The following is a 20843-nucleotide window of genomic DNA, read 5'->3' on the forward strand; positions in this document are numbered from 1 at the left end:
CCAGTATGTCATAACACTAAATTTTGCAGATATATTATTTTTTAATCCTCACAAGAATTCTAGTAAGTTGGCAGCCTAGAAAGTACTATCCCTATTTCACAAAAGTTGAAGCAAATTCAGGGAAGTTAAATATGTCCCCCAAATCACATAGTAACTAGTGGTGAAGCTGAGACTTAACCAGTGAGAGTTTTATTTTGTTTTAAAGTTTATGATTTTTCATTCCACAATTCATCTAACTAAAAAAAAATGTCAGTCATTGGTATCAGGATTGAGGCAGATAGTACTGCATACTTGAACACTTCTTGTATTCTGCTCCCCTGAAAAAAGCAGTGCAAACTAAAGAAGGGAAAAAAAAAAATCTGTACTTCCGTTTCTTTTCCTTCTTGCTGTTAGCTCTGAGTTGGCTTAGCGAATAGTTTTGAAAGGCTTGTTTCACTCTGGGGCAAGGTTGAGCCCTGTATTTCAAACAAAAGACTGCCAGTTACTAACTTCTGGTTGCTAGGTGTGGCCTCTTTGAAATTCTATAAAATCAGAAGCTCAGGGTTCCACTTCCAGCACAAACCGTTCAGAGAAGAATCTCTCTTTAGTTCTTTGTACGGAGGTGAAAAAAACAAAAAGGTAAGTCTTAGTTTTCCTTTAAGTTTTGGCTGTTTTGATAACTTTTACTGTCAGTGTTTAACGTTACTACTGTAGAACTTCTGGCTACTGCACTTATATCTTTGACAAACATTTCTGTAAGATTACATTGGGAATTTATATTTTGGAAATCACAAATTGTAGTTATATTTTTACTTAGTAAAATACAATTTTAAAAACAAGAAAACTTTGCTTAATACTGGCTTTCTGTACTGTTGGTGAGTTACCATGGAAAAGAAGAGATGAATGTGTTTGTTCCTACAAGCTATGAGTTTCCAAGATCTGTATGAACTTTATGTAGAAATCATGATGGATGGTGGGTGTTTGTGGGGAGCCAGGCCTGAAGAACCCAGAGGTGGGTTCCAGGGACTTAAATAATTTATTTTTTTCTTAAAAAAAAAAAAAAAAAAAAAAAAAAGATTCAAATCTCATAGTGGAAATTATGCCCTTTGTAATTAACATTTTAAATTAATGTTATGTTCTCTCATGCAGTATAAATAAATAAGAGGATCCACTTATTTCATTTAGAGAGGGTGTGGCCACATTCTTTCCCCTGGAGCCTCTGTGTCATAGACTGGCTTTTCAAGTGCAGATTTGAAAACCTAAGGGGAAAGGAAACACTTCCTGGGTGGTGTCAGATAAGTTATCCCTTGGGAATGTCATTAGGGCCCTCTAAAAATTATTCCACTTAGTAGCATCTTGATTGTCGAATGAGCTAATGGTTGTAAAACTCCTTAGAAAAGCAAAAAGCATATCTAAAGTAGAGATTTTACTGGTGTTGGATGTATGTGCAAAAGTGAGGGATTTTTGAATCCTAACCATATATCTGGCTCTTGTTTATTACAAATGTTCCTTCAAGAATTTTTTCTTAGCTCATTCTCAGTGTTAAGTTAAATGATCTGATATCTAATTTTTAGTGCTAGTTAATCAAAAACTATGTACTTTTCTTGCCTAGTTTGTGTCTAAAATTATGTTTGGACTCCTCTGCCCACAGGAATGTATTTTGGTAGGCACATTGCAGAACACCTCAAATGTGGTAAAATGCCAGTTTCATAATTTCAAAAGTCCTAGCCTCTTCTCCAGAAGCTGGGTTACCACCCTAGCCCCAGGCTCAACCACATCTGGCAGACAGCCATCATTTGACAGCTGTTGACAGAATAGCTAATAATAATATTATTAAGAAACCAGCTAAAGTTTCGTGGTTATTAAATACTTTTTCAATCAGAAGATCTGCAAAGATTGGTTTCTATTGATGTTAGCTTGCTCAGCTGCTGCTTAATCTTCTCTAGACCCATTAAGTGATGACATATTTGAAACCAGCGGACATATTATTTTTCAGTGATAAACCAAAAGCTGTCTTTTGAGTAAATGATTTCCTCTTTCCTTAAAATGGGAGAGATTTTTATAAGAAAGATAACAGACACAATTTATGTAATACCTTCCTTCACTGTGGGCTTCCCTGGCAGCTCAGACCCTAAAGAGTCCTCCTACAATGCAGGAGATCCAGGTTCAATCCCAGGATCAGGAAGATCCCCTGGAAAAGGGAATGGCTATCCACTCCAGTATTCTTGCCTGGAGAATTCCTTGGACAGTGGAGCCTGGTGGGCTACAGTCCGTGGGTTTGCAAAGAGTCAGACACGACTGAGCGACTAACATCACTCTACTTTTCTTTCACTATGCTAATTTTTTCCACCTCCTGGTACTTGAGGTGAAATTTAAGACTAGCATTTCAGAGCTGTAATGAATCTCAGCTACTGTGCATTCCAACTCTTATTTTTATAATTGGAGAGCCCTCCTCACCCCCAAAGTTAAATGCTTTCTTCAGGTCATACGGCCAGCTAAAGAGAGTCAAGATATGGTTCAAAACTCCTCAGTTCTTATTTTTACATCCTATACTTGTGGATAGAAAACATTAGTTAAATTAGTATAGATATTTTTCCTAAATAATTAGCACTGATACACTATTTGTTCATTCAGTAATGCTTTCCAGCATACTAAGTACCAGGCATTCTGCCAGGCATGGTAGATTATCACTGCCCCCATGGAATGCCTCTAAAAATATAGATGAGTAAATAGAAAGTGATAATGCAGAACAATAGGGGCAAGTGTAGGGGTGAAGGCAGGATGCTTTGGGAGAGCACAGATGGTTGGTCGCTTACCCCAGTGTTAAACTAAGGAAGGCCCGTCTGGAGGATGTGATGAGGTCTAGGCTAAGTCCTTTCTAAGAAGCATCATTTAGGCAAAGAGAATTGGATATGGAGAATGAAATAGCATGCCAGGCAAACAGAACACCCTACTCAAAGGCCTGGAAGCAAAACATTCATGAAACTACCTTTCATAAAGTGTTTCTTCATAAGTCATGCCTTTGTACAGTCTAATTGCCTTTTCTCACATGAGTAGGTGTGGGAAAGACTTGTGAAATATATAATCGAGGAAAAAAACTACACAGGCCAAAGCACTGAAAAATAAACTCCCTCAGGCTGGGGTAAAACCTGCCACAGTCTCCATGGGCTTACTGTGAATGAATTTGATTCTTAACTATAGTGAAGTGAAGTCGCTCAGTCGTGTCCGACTCTTTGCGACCCCATGGACTGTAGCCTATCAGGCTCCTCCGTCCATGGGATTTTCCAGGCAAGAGTGCTGGAGTGGATTGCCATTTCCTTCTGCAGGGGATCTTCCCAACCCAAGAATCGAACCCAGGTCTCCCGCATTGCAGGCAGACGCTTTACCGTCTGAGCCACCGCTATTAAAAATATCGTTGATCATTAAAAGCATATACACTCTTTTGGAATCAGAAAGCATAGATTTATGTATGCCTTGATGCTTGTCACTAGTATCTAGAAAACTGACAAAAAAATTACATTTTTCCCCCAGGTAGAAAATGGGGATAATGATGTTGTCCTCTGCAAAGATCAATTTCTGCTGCTGTTTTTGCAGAACTCTGATCTTTCTTACTTACCATCAGGAAGGCATGATAGACCACAAAACTCAGTTTCCTCTGTCAAAAATTCTGGAAGTAGGGTTTCATGAAGGTGACTGAGATAGAAAATGTGGTTTTTAAAGTTATTAAAAACAGTCGTGTTATAATTTCAAACCTTCAGAAAAGTTGCAAGAATATTGCACAAAATTACATATACTTCTTACCGAAATTCCCCAAGTGTTAATATTTTACCACACTTGCTTTATCATTAATTCTTCCTTTTTCTTCTTCTACCCTCTCTATATAGTTATTTTTACTGTAACATTTATGAGACCACTGCAGATATGGTGTCCCTCTGTCTCTAAATACTTCAACCATAGTGCAGTTTAAAAAAAAATCAGGAAATTAACTTTCATACAATGTCTTAGTTTTCTCAAATTGTACAGTTGGTATAATTGCTAATGTACCATTTCTAGAATACCTTTCTCTTACATTTAGCAAGCATCATTTAATGCATATTTACTTTCTTTTAATTTCTTGCTGAGTGAGAGGAAGAGAGCTCTCTTATGACATAAAAATGTTAATTTCTAGAAAAGTATACACTTTTTCATAGATAAATGAGATTGGTAGGCAGTGCATCTTCACAGATTATTAATTAGAACAACGCTGGAATTTTATTGATTTCCATGTAAATCAGTCTATTTATAGATGTTCAATTTCATCTTCAAATTAGATGATGCTAAGGACTGAGATGATCTTGGTTTCAGAGCTCATTGGTAGCCAGATTAAATATATATTGAGCCAAGGAATATTAAGAAAATAGGCTCTTAAATACCTAGTACATATTCTAAATGTTGCAACTAAAATAAAATAAATGTTGCAACTAAAAAGAAAGATGGAAAAAAGGCTCTTGTGAACTCATGGGATTATTAATTTTTTATTTTTAATGTACAATTCTAATTTCTAGACTGGATCATTCTCTGAATAGTAAAAATATATGACAAACATTTATATAGCATGTTGCAGTCTATAAAATGTGTTTGCATGCATTATTTGTTGATAGTTAAGAAATCTTACTTTCAAATTATTAAGTGGGTTTTATCGAGTACAACACATTGGTTTTCATGCAGAGGTTAGGTATTGAAAAGACAGAATGGTTTAGCAATACAATTTGAGCAAAATATTTTTGCTGTTTGTGGTATTTGTAAGGTATGTTGCAACTATTCAAGGTTCTGTTAAAACATGGAGTTGCATTTGAGCACTTAACTAGCAGTATATGAACAAATCTGTTTCCTGTAGGGAGTTTTTTTTTTTTTTTTTTTAACATCCTGTCACAATCTTTCTATCTTTAAGCTTTGCTGAGAGCTAGTGGATCTTATTTGTCTGAATTGAGGGTCCATTTTCCTCTAATTGTTTTCCTGAAGAAGGTTCTATTCAGGCTACTTCTCTTTTCCAAACCATATTCCAGATCACTTTTCCAGGTCACCTAAATAGCTTCTGACCAAAATCTAGGAACACAGAAGATATGTCACAAAGCTGTGTTCTCTATGGACATATGTGAAACAAATTATTTAACCCTTTTATTTTTGTTATTTTGTATAATATAATTAATAGAGAAATATTTTCTAGTCTTTCTCAAGTTTATTCTTTTAAGAAATTAATGCATTATATAAGCATTTTTAAGTGAAAAAATTGTAATGTACAGTAAAGTTTTCATAAAATTTATTTTGAAGTTGTGAGGATCATTTTAAAAGTTATATTTGACAATATTCTTAATCTCCTTTTTGATCGCTTTTGAAGTTTTTCGCTTCTAATTGAAAAAAGTGGAAATATTGGAATATCTGTTTCTATTACTGAGGGAAAATTATTCCACTAAGTGACCGATTATATCACTCATTTTGAGAAGTCTACTTTCTAAAGGGCGTGGATGAGATAAAAAATGGATATTTTAAATACCTGCAACCTTGCCAGAAATTGCAAGAAGTTTTGTATATGCAATTAAGCAAGAGGAAAATGAAACTCCATGTGCCAACAAGAGTTGCAGCGGATTATGGTGTAACAGGAACTAAAACCTTGTGCAAAACTGTACACCATCACTTCACCTCAGGAGCTAACTTTAAATTGATCAGTTGCTGGGGGCAGAGATTAAATAAGAGCACAATATATTGGTTCTCCTCACAGATGACAGAACAGTAATTTGAACAATTCCCATGATAATTAAGTAGAGCTAGTTTCTGCTTTGGATATTATTTCCCTCATGTATTTAATCTCATTACTTAGAATTTCTGCCCCTTTTCAGTAGGTGGGGATTGAAATACTTTGAACATACCGGTAAAGAATCAGGCTATGGGTTTTACTCCTCACGAGTCATTTAGCTTCACAGGGAGAATTCAAAACTGCTAAGATCTTCCTTCCAGTCTCTTTCAGATGTACTCATAATAGCAGTCTCCAGAGAAATAAAAGGGTGTGGAGAGATCGATCAGCATAGACCTGGAGCTTAGGCTCATAAAAAAAAAAAATCCTAGACAAAAAGGATCCTTGAGGGTTTCTTTTGTAGATAATGCAGTAAACGCATTAATTTTTTAATGTACTTCAAGTTTTAAACATATACATAGCTTATTAAATAAAAATATTGCTGAATGATGATAGTAAGTCAAGCAATTTTCTTTAACATACAGTTTTCCAATGGAGGGCATGCATGGTGCAGTTTCACTCTAAAGAATCCTGTTAGAGCAAAGCAGCTGGTATAAAATAATTCTTTTCCAGGATTATTTTGTATTGGTAAAAAAAGAAAAACAACACATGTAGGATGAGAATTCAGACAGCTCAAATAGAAGAAATGTGAGTGTAGTGATTATTCCAGGTGCTGAAATAATTTTATACCAAGGAATGGAAAAGAAAACTGAATTATTTCAAGGAGAAATCTCACAAGAATATCTTTTTTTTTTTTTTTTTAGGTAGAGTTTTGAGTCTGAATCCACTCCTGTAGATTGTCATAGATTATCTTACCTTATAAATGCCAGTATAATGTTCTTTCTCTCCCCAATAGCTTTGTTCAAGTCCTCATTAACCCTACATGGATTCTCCCACAGCTTACTAAGTGGTCTCTAATATTCCATCTTGCCCATCTCCTAGGCATTCTCTATGACACAGGATGAGTCATTTTTCTGAAATATAACTTAAAAAAAAACCCATTAATGTTTATCCAAAACTTTGGAAACACATTTGACCTTTTAAATTTGGGCTTCTTGAGCTAATAAACTCTTTTCAACTTCCCAAATATGACAGGCTCCTCTGTTTTGTTCTCTTTAACTTTTTAGCCAATTTAATCTCAAACCTTCCCCCAAAAGAGTCTCAGATCACCCAGAACTTCCTCTAAGAATTCTTAAACTTTTGAGTTTTCTTAGGAAGAGCACATACTGGCTTTAAGTTCTTTGAGGCAAAGGATGATTCAGTGTTTTTGTGCCCTCAGGGCTTGCTATACAGCGGGTGATCTGTAAATTTAGGACAGTGAAATGAAACACCAGCTTCGCTCTTTACAGCCTATATGCTTACTTATAGACGTCATCTGAGCCCTAAGGTTAGGCCTGAATATACTGAGAAAGAGCTACATTTCTGAGGCTTTGGGTTTCTATTCAAAGGTAGTAGAGTCTCTTTAAAATAAATTCAAATCTAGGGACTTCCCAGGCAGTCTAGGGGTTAGGACTCCTGCTTCCACTGCAGTGGGTGCAAGTTCAATCCCTGGTTGGGGAGCTAATATCCCACATCTTTTGGCATGCAGCATGGCCAGAAATACACTAAATCTAGCATTGTATGATGCTCCTAAGAGTAATCCTGGAAAGTAAAAGCAAGGCAGCTCTACGTCTTACGTATGTAAGGGAGTGGAGTGGTATGTATATGTGGTGAGTTTGTGGTTTGTAAAAACATCAACCTGTTTTCTTTTCAGATCCTTCAAAAATGGCAATGGTATCTGAATTCCTCAAGCAGGCCTGGTTTATTGAAAATGAAGAGCAGGAATACATTGTAAGTCGAGAGGCAATAAAATAACTTACTTAAATCGTAGTATTAAAATAGAAGCAAATGTAAGTGAATGGACAGTAATTTATTTCTCATTCACAGAAAACAGTGAAAGGATCCAAAGGTGGTCCTGGGTCAGCAGTGAGCCCCTATCCTACGTTCAATCCATCTTCGGATGTTGAGGCCTTGCACAAAGCAATCACAGTTAAAGGTAATTCTGTCTTCCCCAAACAGTCCCCTCCTAGACATTTCAGAATGGCTACTGAAAAACAAACATGTGCAATGGAAAGAGTCTGCTTCGTTTTGAAGATACAAGATCTTTATCAATCTCATTTCTAACAGACTGAATGCTGAAGTCAGCACCTCTGTTCGCACTTAAGGTGTGAACTCGGAACAAACACTGCAGCACTGAGGGCTGGGGAGAATTTCTTCTTCCTTTGGTGTCTCAGACGGTAAAGAATCTGCCTGCAGTGCAGAAGATCCGGGTTCAATCCCTGCGCTGGGAAGATCTCCTGGAGAAGGGAATGGCAACCCACTCTAGTATTCTTGCCTGGAGAATCCCATGGACAGAGAAGCCTGGCAGGCTACAGTCCATGGGGTCACAAAGAGTAGGACACAAATGAACCATTTTTTCACTTTCTCAGAGAGAAGAGAATGTCATCCCAAGTGCTTTCATCTGATATACAGAGTCGCATCCATGTCCCAGCCTGTTATAATTTATACTTCTTTGTTTTGTTAAGATCTTCATTTGAAGCATCTTGATAATGAATCATTTTATGTCTGTTATTCACAATAAAGAAAATTGATTTTTAAAGTCTAGAGGCCCTTTATTTCCAGGTGTGGATGAAGCAACCATCATTGAAATTCTGACTAAGAGAAACAATGCACAGCGTCAGCAGATCAAAGCGGCCTATCTGCAGGAGAAAGGAAAGGTCGGTTGTAGTGGTTAATTTAGATAATTAATTTCAGTCATATTTATGTTTAAATATAGCGTTTGATGGGCTTCTCAGGGAGTGGTGGTAAAGAATCTTTGCCTGCCAATGCAGGAGACACAAGAGACACAGGTTTGATCCCTGGGTAAGGAAGATCCCCTGGAGTAGGAAATGGTAAGCCACTCCAGTATTGTTGCCTGGAAAATTGTATGGGCAGAGGAGCCTGGTGAACTACAGTTGATGGGACCGCAAAGAGTCGAATACAACTAAGTATGCGTGCGTAGATTTTGAAATTCAGTTGCCTAGTTCTTTCAGTCTCTAGCCACTGTTTTCCATTACAACTAAGTCTGGGATTACTGTATTTATTTTCTTGGTTGCAATGTAATCAATGCTATCAAATTTGCTGGTTTTATGCATTGTTTTGATTCTTTGCACATGTGGTGTTCTACATTAGAGATAAGCCTTTAACTTGAGCATAACAGACATCAAGATTACTGTTGGCAGTAAGAAATATATTCTGATTGAAATGTGACTTCTGTTAAATTTTAAACTGAGTTGTTTAGTGTCTGAACGTAAAGTTTATATGTATAATTCTACTTTAAAAGTAAGGTTTCTATTTTATACAAAATATGGGTAATTTTTTTAAGGAGTGTAGTTAGAAAACCACATAATGTCTGATTACAGTGCTTATTTGAAAAGTGCAAATTTCAATGGTTGGAAAAGTTATTAATACATTATTTTTTAAGTATTCTTATTACTATTTCAGTTGATACACAATCTTTATAATTTGAGCTTTGTCATTTATTCCCTCTATAAAAGATTGAGAATGCTATCCTTTAAGGAGTTATCAATAAATTCAGTAAATTTCATTCTAATCACTCTAGAACCAAAAAGATTAAGATATTAAATATTGGGTACCCTTTTCTATGTAAAGGGAAGGAGCTATGAAAAATGGTTAGGTTTAGGACTCAGTAAGATTAGCTACACATCAAATAACACTGCTTTACTATATCACCTAATGTGTTATTTACTAAAAGGTTATATATCTTCTTATTATAGCCTCTGGATGAAGTTCTGAAGAAAGCCCTCCTCGGTCACCTTGAGGAAGTTGTTTTGGCTCTATTGAAAACTCCAGCCCAGTTTGATGCTGAAGAGCTCCGTGCTGCCATGAAGGTAAACCACCTGATTTAAACAAAGCTCCTTTCCTCAAAGCATGTCCAAACCACTTATGCCTCCTAGTATATTCTCAACAACCAGCATAGGGCCACCCATCAGTGGTAATAAGATGAATAAGTGAATGAATAAATAAATGAAAAAATAGATGCTGGTGTTAACAACTATGCTATTTCCACTATCTTCATGATGTTACCATATTTAATAGATCTCACTTTGTATTTATTTGCCCAAAATATTGGCATTAAACCCATTTTGTTTTTTAAGCAATATAATGCATACTTTATTGCAATTAATAAATATTGTGGATATTTATTAAATGTGAGAAATTTACTAAATGTCAGATTCAGACAAATTTTGGAACATAATAACTAGTTGATACTTTTGAATGAAGATTTTTCTACATTTCTTCTTTTTTTTTAAATCTTTTTCAATTCAGGGCCTTGGGACTGATGAAGACACTCTGAATGAAATTCTGGCATCAAGAACTAACAGAGAAATCAGAGAAATTAACAGAGTCTATAGAGAAGGTAAGTTTTAATGCCTAACAGTCCAAGTGTCTTAGTTGAAAAGGAATTCTGATATACTTTTTGAAAAATTGAGTGTGGATGTTAATTATGGGAAAAGTACATATTAAAATTTTTCTTTCATTGTCTGTCACAGGTCTATCACAAGCACATATGGTTACCAGACACATAGAGTTAGTGGGGTACAAATAAGGGACATGATTGTTTCAGTCCTCATCAACTTTGCACTTAAAAAAATTGTGTCTGGGACAAATGGCCACATTGTATTGCAATGAAACCCTCAATTCAAAGATCTGAATTTAAAGAATTTTCTAAAAACATTTCCTACTTTTCAGAGATTTATTTCATAAAAATGTCCCGTTGTCTTTTCACTTTGAAAAGATAACAACAACAAAAACAAACAAAAACAAACAAAAACCCTCCAAACATTTGTCCTTGAAAAGGTAAACAGCTTGGTGCTTATAATTCTCTGATGGAAGCTAACTTTACCATTATGAACATACATGACTTACTCACTGTTAACATCCAGTTAGATTCATGGGGATGAGAGACTAGCCACGGCTCATTTTATCTATTCAGTGAAACATCTCATTTCAATGGTATGCTTAACACTGTAAAGAGGATATCTGCAAATGGGTCATGGGCAGTGTTGGCTCATCACTATTTTCTTTTTCTAGTTTCCCAAGCCCCTTGTTTTTTTTTTTGTTTAATTTTCCCAACCCAATATGTAGCACCATAGAGGATCATTCTGCGTGATTTTAAAACCAAGCACAGAGAATACAATAGTCCTCGTGTATTATTTTCACAGCAATCTAATAAAGGAATCAGAATAAGGAAGCTTTTAACCTCATGTTCTGCAATTCTTACCTCATTATCAATATTTACCTTAGGTCTATTTATCAGTGACAGTCATCAAGAGGGGCATTATTACTATTTTTTTTTTATTTTATAAAACATAGTTTACAAAGGCAAATAGCCATAAATTATTCCCGAGGTACAGTTCAGTGACTGTTTATTAAAATGTTCTGCCTTCTAGTCAACTATAAATTCAGGTAAATTTTTGCTGAAAAGATAATAACAGCATTATTTTTTAATGTTAAGTAAGGGTGTTTAACAGAGAAACATTTTAAATCTATATCTACTGTAGATGTGTATACATACACATATGCATACATAACTAAATTGTATTCCATATAAGATATTTATCACTTCAAAGTAAATAAATACTCTTATGTTCAAGCAAGCACTTTGTTTTATCCTTTTAAATAACTGTTCTATTCACCCCATTGCTTAAATTCTGGTATAGTTTATTTCAGAAATAGTTATCTAGTAATGTATTCCTGTGCAATTTATTCTTGTTAGCAAAAGCTTTAGGGCTGTAGAGTTTCATTCACAGTGTTATCTAAATTGTTTTAATTGCTTTATAGGAAATAAATTTGATGATCAAAAATTTTACTTGATCTGATTTTGCTTTATTAAAAAATGAAACTATTTGAAATGTGTTCCATAAATCATTGAACATTTGGCATTGCAAGTTGTGACCCAATATAGAGATGTTAGATATTATTACCATCACCATTATCACTAGTTTACTACAAAATATACTTTTCCTATTTCTCAGAACTGAAGAGAGATCTGGCTAAAGACATCGCCTCAGACACATCTGGAGATTATGAGAAGGCTTTGCTTTCTCTTGCTAAGGTATAACTAAAATAGATCTGGAAATATCTCTTCTTTGATGAAAAGTAAAATCTTAGATTTCATCTCTCTCTAGAAATGAGCAATTCACCCCTTTTTTCTGCAAAGAATATTACTCATCTGATTTTAAGAGAATAAATAAGCCATGTGATTATATGCTAGAAAACTACTTACACGAGAATGGGATATTTTCCAGGGTGACCGATCTGAGGAGCTTGCTGTAAATGACGACTTGGCTGATTCAGATGCCAGGGTAAGCAAGTGCTTATGAATACTCTTAGAATCCACTTTGCTACTTCAATTAGGTCCGACCTGAGGTGAGGTACTACTTGAGGGCCTCCATGTGAAAGCAGATATGAGATTCTCCAAAAGGATAATGGCACCTAATGTCCATTCCCTGAAGGATGCCCACCAGCCAGGACTCAAACAATCCACGAGAGGAAATGTGGTCTTTATGTTTTCAACGGTTGCACTGTTCTTGAAGCTGGAGAGGATTGAGAAAGAATAGTAAAATTTTGATCTGTTATTGAGAAAACCCTGAGTTTTTATTTTACCAGGTATAAGAAAGTAAAAGTGAAAAAAATAAACACATCTAACAATTCTTTAAACAGTGAACATTGGTTTAGAGGTGTAAGTTTATATTGTAAAAATATTATGGTAATGATATTAAAATTATAAAAGTTATAGCATTTATATATTTTGAAGTATATTATTATATATTGTTTCAGTGAGGTTGCTTGTTTTTTTAATACATCAGTGTATTGGCAATATTAGAAAAACTGTGTCATTTTGGGACTTGGAATTTTTGTTAAAAAAATGGCATCTAGTATTTACATATGCTGTTCTCATGGTACAGTTAGTATTCTCCACAAAGGCATCACAGTGAGTTAGTAAAAATAGAAACTTACTTGACTACTACACTCTCTTCACTATATCAGTGCATTATCCTGCACATAATAGGCATCTATTGACTTTTGTTGAATAAATGCTTCTATATCAGTTGTTTGCTCAGAAAGTCCCGAATAACTTTGAGTAACTGCCCATAGTAAGAAATTACTCTTACTTGCTTGTGATACTTCTGAATTTGCTTTCCATTGTAAGCCTATCAGGGAGCTTCCCTGGTAGTCCAGTGGTTAGGAATCCGCCTTGCAATGCAGAGGACACCAGTTCAATCCCTTGTCCAGGAAGATCCCACATGCCTCGGAGCAACTAAGCCCATGTGCCACAACTACTGAGCCCATGTGCCTAGAGCCGGTGCTCTGCAACAAGAGAAACCACCGCACACTACAGCTAGGGAATAGTGCCTGCTCTCTACAACTAGAGAAAGCCCACATGCAGCTGCAAAGACCCAGTGCAGGCAAAAATTAAAATAAAAAAAGACTATCAGGGCTCTTAGATGTGTATTTATGGCCATTACATGGATTAGTGTGACCCAGGAGGGGGGTGGTAATTAACATTTCAAAGGTAACAGAGCATGTTGGTGACAATAAGGCAGAGATTATCTTTTCCATTTACAAAAGAGGAAAGTCTGTAGTTTAATAATGTGAAACTGCATAAGATTACTAAGATATCTTAGTACTAATATCTAGGAACGATTAAGTTGCAGAGTCAGAATTTGAATCCCAAAATTCTTACATCAAAATCAACACCTAGGTAATGGTTGAATTATTGATTTATTAGTACCATTCACTGAAAATCACTTTGAACACTTAAAAGTAAAAGTAAAAATTAGAGAGTGTCCCTTGATGTTTTCTTGATATAGAATGCAATCTTAAAGCAAGTTAACTCAATAAACATTTATTTTGCATGCATAGATTCAGTCTCTAGCGTTTGCAAGGCAACTTGAGAGATTATGGAAGATACTTGACAAAACAAGGTTTCCATCTCTAAGGAACTTGTAATCTTAGCATTGCCACCTGCTCTGATTGTATCGGACACAAAGCAGCTGCCTCCAAAATCTTTGAAGAGATCTGACATTCTTATGCAGATATCAAGTCCTCAGATGGTCAAGTGTTTGTTTTTGTGTTTCTTAACAGGCCTTATATGAAGCAGGAGAAAGAAGAAAAGGGACAGATGTGAATGTGTTCATTACCATTCTTACCACCAGGAGCTATCCCCATCTTCGCAGAGGTAAGAAGAAAACAAATGTTCCCTGGGACTGTTTGCAGAAGTCACTTTTTTTTTTTTTCCAGTGAGGACAAGCAAGAGAAAGGAAAGGGCTTCCCTGGTAGCTCAGATGGTAAAGAGTCTGCCTGCACTGCAGGAGACCTGGGTTCGATCCCTGGGTCAGGAAGATTCCCCAGAGAAGGAAATGAATGGCAAATACACTCCAGTATTCTTGCCTGAAGAATCCCATGGTCAGGGGAGCTTGGCAAGCTATAGTCCATGGGGTCGCAAAGAGTTGGACACGACTGAGTGACTAACACTTTCAAGAGAAAGCAAGAAAGAAATCTTAATCAGTGGCACTCTGAAACCAAACGGATGCAGTGCTCCTGATCTCTTATCGCTACTTGTGCATTTGTCCCGCTTTGTACAGACACCACTTGATAGTATTTGAAACACATTTTATGACTTTGGCATGTAGAACATTAGTTTGTTATTTTTACTATTTTTTTTTCCTCAAAATATTTGGAATAGGTCTGACAATATATACAGGTAAAACAGAACACATGAAATTACAATGAAGAAAAAAACACCTGAGGCTAAGTGAAGAAAAGAGTATCTAGAAACTTCAGAAACAAAAGCTAAAAGAGAGTTCTTGCCACAAGATTTAGCCCTGAGTGTTTTGGAAGTCAAGACAAAGTGCAGGACGTGATGATTACTTCAAGTTTATTATTTGATAACAGCACTCTGTTAGCACTCTGAGATTAGAATTAAGAGGAATCTACAACACAGATCTTTATATAAAGAAAGATCCATTTGCTGTGACATTTGGCTCTGATGTGGAGTTACGGCTGTCAATCAAATGTCACTTCTAATAAATGTCAACATTTGCAAAAATTTTCCCAAAATACACAGAAGCACAAAAATAGCCATGTGAATTACATCCCTCAGAGAAGATGATGTATCCAAAATATGCTCAGATGAATAGTTAGATTTACATTGTGTTTTTTGAAGTTCAGTCCTCCTAAGGAATGCTTTGGGCTTCCCAGGTGGTGCTAGTGGTAAAGAACCTGCCTGCCAATGCAGGATATGTTAAGAAATGTGGGTTCGATCCCTGGGTTGGGAAGATCCCCTGGAGGAGGGCATAGCAACCCATTCCAGTATAAGCCTGGAAAATCCCATGGCCAAAGGAGCCTGGCAGATGATAGTCCATGGGGTCACAAAAAGTCAGACACTACTGAAGTGACTTAGCATACACATAAGGAATGCTTTGACTTTGTGGCCATGCCTGATTTTGCTAGTTTGCTAAAAAAAAAAAAAAAAGGATGTTTTGTACATCTCTAAATTTAAACTTAATATTCAGTGTTTCAGAAATATTCCAAGTATAGTAAGCATGACATGAACAAAGTTCTGGACCTGGAGTTGAAAGGTGACATCGAGAAATGCCTCACAGTTATTGGTATGTAGTCCTGGAGGGGGAAGAGTTTTCTAACTTGAAATTGTATTGTCAATGTTGTCCAATAATCTACAAAATATAATAATAAGACAAAAACTCATATATAATTTATGTTGCAAATAGAGGTAGCATGTAAGATAATGGCAATAAATATTTAACTAAAGTGATGCAATAGTCTTGTTATGATTACAGGTATTATTTCCTTGATTAAAAAGATGAGCTGGTGGATAATACTGAGCATCTACTTGTACCATGCAATATACCAGGCTGGGCATGGCAAAAAGGAAAGTCAAAATGGTCATTAAGAGCATGGGATTTGGAATTAGATAAATGAAGGTCCATATCCTGGTCTGTCACTTGCTGAGTAATCTTGGGCAAGCTTAAAGGATTTAGGCCTTCAGAAGAAAAGAATTTTAAAGTTTTCCCTTTTATTCAGATGACCAGTCCAAGTTTGGAAACCTACACTATAAAGCAGTGCTTCTCAAACAGTAATGTGCACATGAATCCTTTGGGAATCTTGCTAAAACGCTGATTCTAATTCAGTAGGTCTGGGTGGAAACTGGAAGTCTGCATTTCTAACAAATTCTCAGTTGACTCCAGTTCTTTTGGTCCATAGATGACACTTGGAGTAAGAAGGTAGAGAATCTTCTTAATACTGATTGACACATCTGTTAGTATTTTATTTGGCAGTTGCCTTATATTTTATGACTGTCCTGTCCCACTTGGATTTTTTTTCTTATTACAACAGGAAAAAAAGTATTTCTTGCCTGCCAACACGGCCTTTAACATATCTACTGGTTTCCTTGTTTCCATGAAGAGTATACTCAGGATAACATGAACTATTGAAGTTGCTATCGGTGGACTTAGGATAATAGGAGATAAATGATACTGTCAGAGGACAGAATATTCAAAATCACCATCTAGAAAATAGCTTCTTTTAAGCCAAATATCCCTTACTGGGGGTGGATGGTGAGGAACAGGAAAAGAGAACAGAATCTTACTTGAAAACCTCTGTATTTCCTATTTCTTTCATATGTATCTTTCTTCTTTTGTGGTAAAGATATCAACTAAAACATGCCTCTCTTACAGTGAAGTGTGCTACAAACAAGCCAATGTTCTTTGCTGAGAAGCTCCATCAGGCCATGAAGGTAACATATGATTTGCTTTGAGGGAAAAATTACTGTGTATGGAGAGAACAGAAAATCCCATATTGTTTAAAAATTACATTTATTTTTTGATATCTTTTCATTAAAAATTATTTTCTATCCAATGCAAGAGGTAATGCACTTCTTAAAATAAAATTCTGTTAGACTTGTTATACTCTTTTATAGGTAAGATAGTAAGGTGAGCTTGAAAGCAATTTGTAGATTACTCATGATTTGCGTAAAATCTGAGTCAGCAGAGGAAGGGCGATATACTTCCTCTTTTAATGTATGATTTTAGCAACCTGCTAAGATTCTAAGCTTTACAATCTCTTCTAAATTTCATTTATCATTTTTATTATTTTGCCTTCCATATGTCATTCTAAGATTTTAAAATGTCATTCTAAGCTCATCAAAGTGTAAGGTGTTGTTAAGATGTATTTGAGATATCACTTTAAGTACTGCACTTTATTGTCTAGCTTGCATTTTATTATATAGGATGGTACCTATATACTTGTGAAAAGTTATGAAGTTGTCTATTTTTTCCCTTTGCAACTCCAAAATAAGGAAGTCTTAGGAGAAAGCAATGTAACCGTTCAATTAATAGAAAAGAGTCCCTGTGATGTGATAGGCATGTTCCACCAGGTAGTTGGCAGTACAGTTCCTGACCCCATGCCTGCTGTTACCTAGTGAGGTTATTAGATGGGTAATGAGAACACCTAGTATTGTAAATGAGAAGAGGGACCTGTGTCCCAGACTTTGGAAAGCAGTGTAGCTGTCAGCTAAATCACAACATGCTATTTGAACAGGAATTAGCCAGATGAGAGCAGGAGTGTAAAGAATGAAGGGATAAAGCAAGTCTGGTCCTGGAGGAGAACACAGCATGTCCCTTTCAGGATAATAAATATAATTAGAGTGATGGTGCATGGTGGAAGAAGTTGTAGAATTAGGCAGGGCATTGTAAGCCCAGGTAAAATGATTGATTTTCATCCTAAAATTAACAGAAGGTCACTAAAAGGTTTTAAGCAGATGAATCAAATGATCAGATTTACAACGTAGAAAGTTTACTTTGCAATTCTTGAATAGCTTAGACAGAGGAAAGACTGGATAGTGGAAGATCAGTTAGGAGGTTTTAAAAGCTCTCTATATAATTCTCTTGTCACAGTTGAGTTCGTGTCATTTTATTACCACTTGTTTGAAGTGTGTGTGTTTGTGCATATTTTACTGTGGAAATAGTTTCTCCATAAAAACTATATAGGTTAGCAAAAGAACTTCACATTCATACCCACATACTACCTTAAGAGTAAGCTTGGAATATAAGGGACACTTGCCATCATTTGTTTCTGACAGGGTGTTGGAACTCGTCATAAGACACTGATCAGGATTATGGTTTCCCGTTCTGAAATTGACATGAATGACATCAAAGCATGCTATCAGAAGTTATATGGCATCTCTCTCTGTCAAGCCATCCTGGTATGTTGTAATTCTCATAATGTTACCCCCACAAATGATAATTTTTTTGCAACTTCTTCATAAAGAAGGGCTGGCTTACTGTATCCATAAATTACATATATAAGATTAATTTGTTATATTAAGATACAGAGAATTTTCTTGTGGTCTAGTGGTTAAGACTATATACTTTAACTGCAAGGGACATGAGTTTGATCCCTGGTTGCTGAACTAAGATCCTACTTGCTGCACAGTATGACCAAAAAATAAAAATTTTTAAAAAGATACATAATTTAAAGTAAATTGAACTTTCACTGGTAAAATATTCTAGTGAGTTCTATGTAGAAAGACTGCAGATTTTTCAATAGTCATGGAAACAGTTTACCATACATACATTTAGCAATCAAAATACTTTGGTAGAGATATATAATGATTTATGTTGCAATGAATATTGATCAGAGGATTAGAAACTTTTTATTCTAAAATTTTCCTTAACTTTGTCATATGTAGAAAATATAGAATGCATGTTCAAGTTAGAAAGTAAAAAAGAAGAAAAAAAAAAAGAAAGTAAAAAAGAAAGACAAGTCAAGGAGTTTTGAACTTAATGAAAGATAGATGACTATTTAAATTCAATTTGGCATTTATATTGGATAACAAAAATCTAACATGAAAATTGAGACTATCGTGGACTTGTAACCTTCACTCTGGTTTAGCAAGTCAGAGGTGATATGAAATTATATTTTGCTATATTTATTCTGTGTTATATTTCATTCTTGGAAAATAATGGCTTTAATATAGAATAATCGAAAGAAGTTTGCTATCTGAATTTTGAAAGCTATTGCTTTCATATAATCAATTAAAAATACCAGTTATCTGCTATATAAATTTTATTAATTAAATAAGTGATATTCTTATCCAAGATCCTAAAAAATTGATATACTGTGATGTATGTTAAGCCTAATACAATAATTAGTCTACAATTTAAAAATATTTTCTATTGATTGTGGTCTCAGGTAGCATTAAATATACTTTATTTTTATCAACAGGATGAAACCAAAGGAGATTATGAAAAAATCCTGGTGGCTCTCTGTGGAAGAGACTAAACATTCCTTTGATGATCTCAAGCTTTTTGATCAGAAGACTTTTTAATCATCTTTTCATTCCATATCATAGATTTAAATAGGAAAGTTTCTTCAATAGAAATATAGTCTAGTAACTTCTTCCTGAAAAATAGCCTATAAATCATTTTTTGTATTACAACTCTTTATAAATACAAATTTTTTTTAAATATAGTTATTCCAAACTATAAAACCCTACAAAGAGGTTGTTCTAGTAACAATGCCTAAGAAAAATATTTATCTTGCAGAAAATAAAATGATTTTACAGGACAGTTGGTGTGTTACTGATTTTTCTATTCTGATTTTCTTTTGTGTGTAGTGCAGTTGCTTAATTTGATATCAAGGGACAGGAATCTGAATTTTATATTATGATCACTTGTTGAAATAGATTTTGCATATTAAATAAAATATTCACAGAGTTAGAAACTGTACTTTTTACATTTTACCATCTTTGTGTATGTGCTCAGTTGTGTCTGACTCTTAGTGACCCCATGGACTATAGCCTGCCAGGATCCTCTGTCCATGAAATTCTGAGCAACTAACACTTTTACTTTGCATTGTATGTATTGTAGCTCAGATAGTAAAGACTGTCTGCAATGCAGGAGACCTGGGTTCAATCCCAGGGTTGGGAAGTTCCCCTGGAGAAGGGAATGGCTACCCACTCCAGTCTTCTTGCCTGGAGAATTCCATGGATGAAGGGGACTGGCAGGCTCCAATCCATGGGGTCACAAAGAGTGGAACACAACTGAACAACTAACCCTTTTACCATCTGGTTACAGATTATTGAGATGGTATCTCTGTATAATAGTGGAATTTATTGCATCAGCATTGTAACAGTTGAACATTCTGCTATATTTCATGAACCAGTATAAAGATGAAATGGCATCAGCAATAAAAATTCCTCACTTTTTAAAAAAATGGTAGTTGCATGTATCAGTCAGTTCAGTCAGTCACTCAGTCGTGTCCGACTCTTTGCGACCCCATGAATCGCAGCACTCCAGGCCTCCCTGTCCATCACCATCTCCTGGAGTTCACTCAAACTCACGTCCATCGAGTCAGTGATGCCATCCAGCCATCTCATCCTCTGTCGTCCCCTTCTCCTCCTGCCCCCAATCCCTCCCAGCATCAGAGTCTTTTCCAATGAGTCAACTCTTCGCATGATGAGGTAGCCAAAGTACTGGAGTTTCAGCTTTGTATAGATTTCTAAGAAACTATCAGATTGATTTCCAGGATGGTGTACCATTTTACTTTCCCACAATAAATATATAAGTAATCTAGTTTCTCCACAACCTCATCAGCACTTGACATTGTCACTATTTTGTATTTTGACATTGTCTATTTTTTTATTGTTGAATTTTGAGAACTTTTTATAAATTCTAGATATTAGTCCTTTGTCAAATATGTGGTTTGCAAATATTTTTTTTCAGTCTGTAGCTTTTTATCATCTTAATAGATAAAAGACTTTCTCAGAGGAAATATTTCAAATTTTAATGAGGTTCACTTTTTCCTTTTAATGATTTTGCTTTTGGTGTCACATCTACAGACTCTGCCTAACCTTAGGTCCTGGAAATTTTCTCCTCTGTTTTTCCTCTGAGTTTTATAGTTTTTCATTGTCTATTTCAGTTTGTGATTCATTTTGAACTAATTTTTGTGTAACATGTGAGATGAGACT

The 20843-nt window shown here is 35.4% G+C and overlaps 1 protein-coding gene across 1 annotated transcript; it reads left to right on the plus strand.

Moving 5' to 3' along the window:
- The first annotated feature begins 428 nt into the window (after positions 1-428).
- Positions 429-19443, plus strand: ANXA1 (annexin A1). Its single transcript, XM_006067682.4, has 13 exons — positions 429-618; positions 7503-7579; positions 7676-7784; positions 8411-8505; positions 9565-9678; positions 10118-10208; positions 11827-11906; positions 12100-12156; positions 13940-14033; positions 15370-15465; positions 16552-16610; positions 17955-18077; positions 19100-19443. Exons 2-13 carry the CDS (start codon positions 7514-7516, stop codon positions 19154-19156), a joined length of 1041 nt encoding a protein of 346 aa, XP_006067744.1. The 5' UTR covers positions 429-618; positions 7503-7513; the 3' UTR covers positions 19157-19443.
- Positions 19444-20843: the final 1400 nt, after the last annotated feature.

Source organism: Bubalus bubalis, chromosome 3 (assembly GCF_019923935.1).
Source record: "Bubalus bubalis isolate 160015118507 breed Murrah chromosome 3, NDDB_SH_1, whole genome shotgun sequence".
Lineage (NCBI taxonomy): Eukaryota > Metazoa > Chordata > Mammalia > Artiodactyla > Bovidae > Bubalus > Bubalus bubalis.

Coding starts and splice junctions, on each gene's coding strand:
- ANXA1 (XM_006067682.4), top strand. CDS start 7,514: ATGGCAATGGTATCTGAATTCCTCAAGCAGGCCTGGTTTATTGAAAAT. Junction 15,466..16,551: donor GAAATGCCTCACAGTTATTG/GTATGTAGTCCT, acceptor CCTCTCTTACAG/TGAAGTGTGCTACAAACAAG. Junction 16,611..17,954: donor AGCTCCATCAGGCCATGAAG/GTAACATATGAT, acceptor TGTTTCTGACAG/GGTGTTGGAACTCGTCATAA.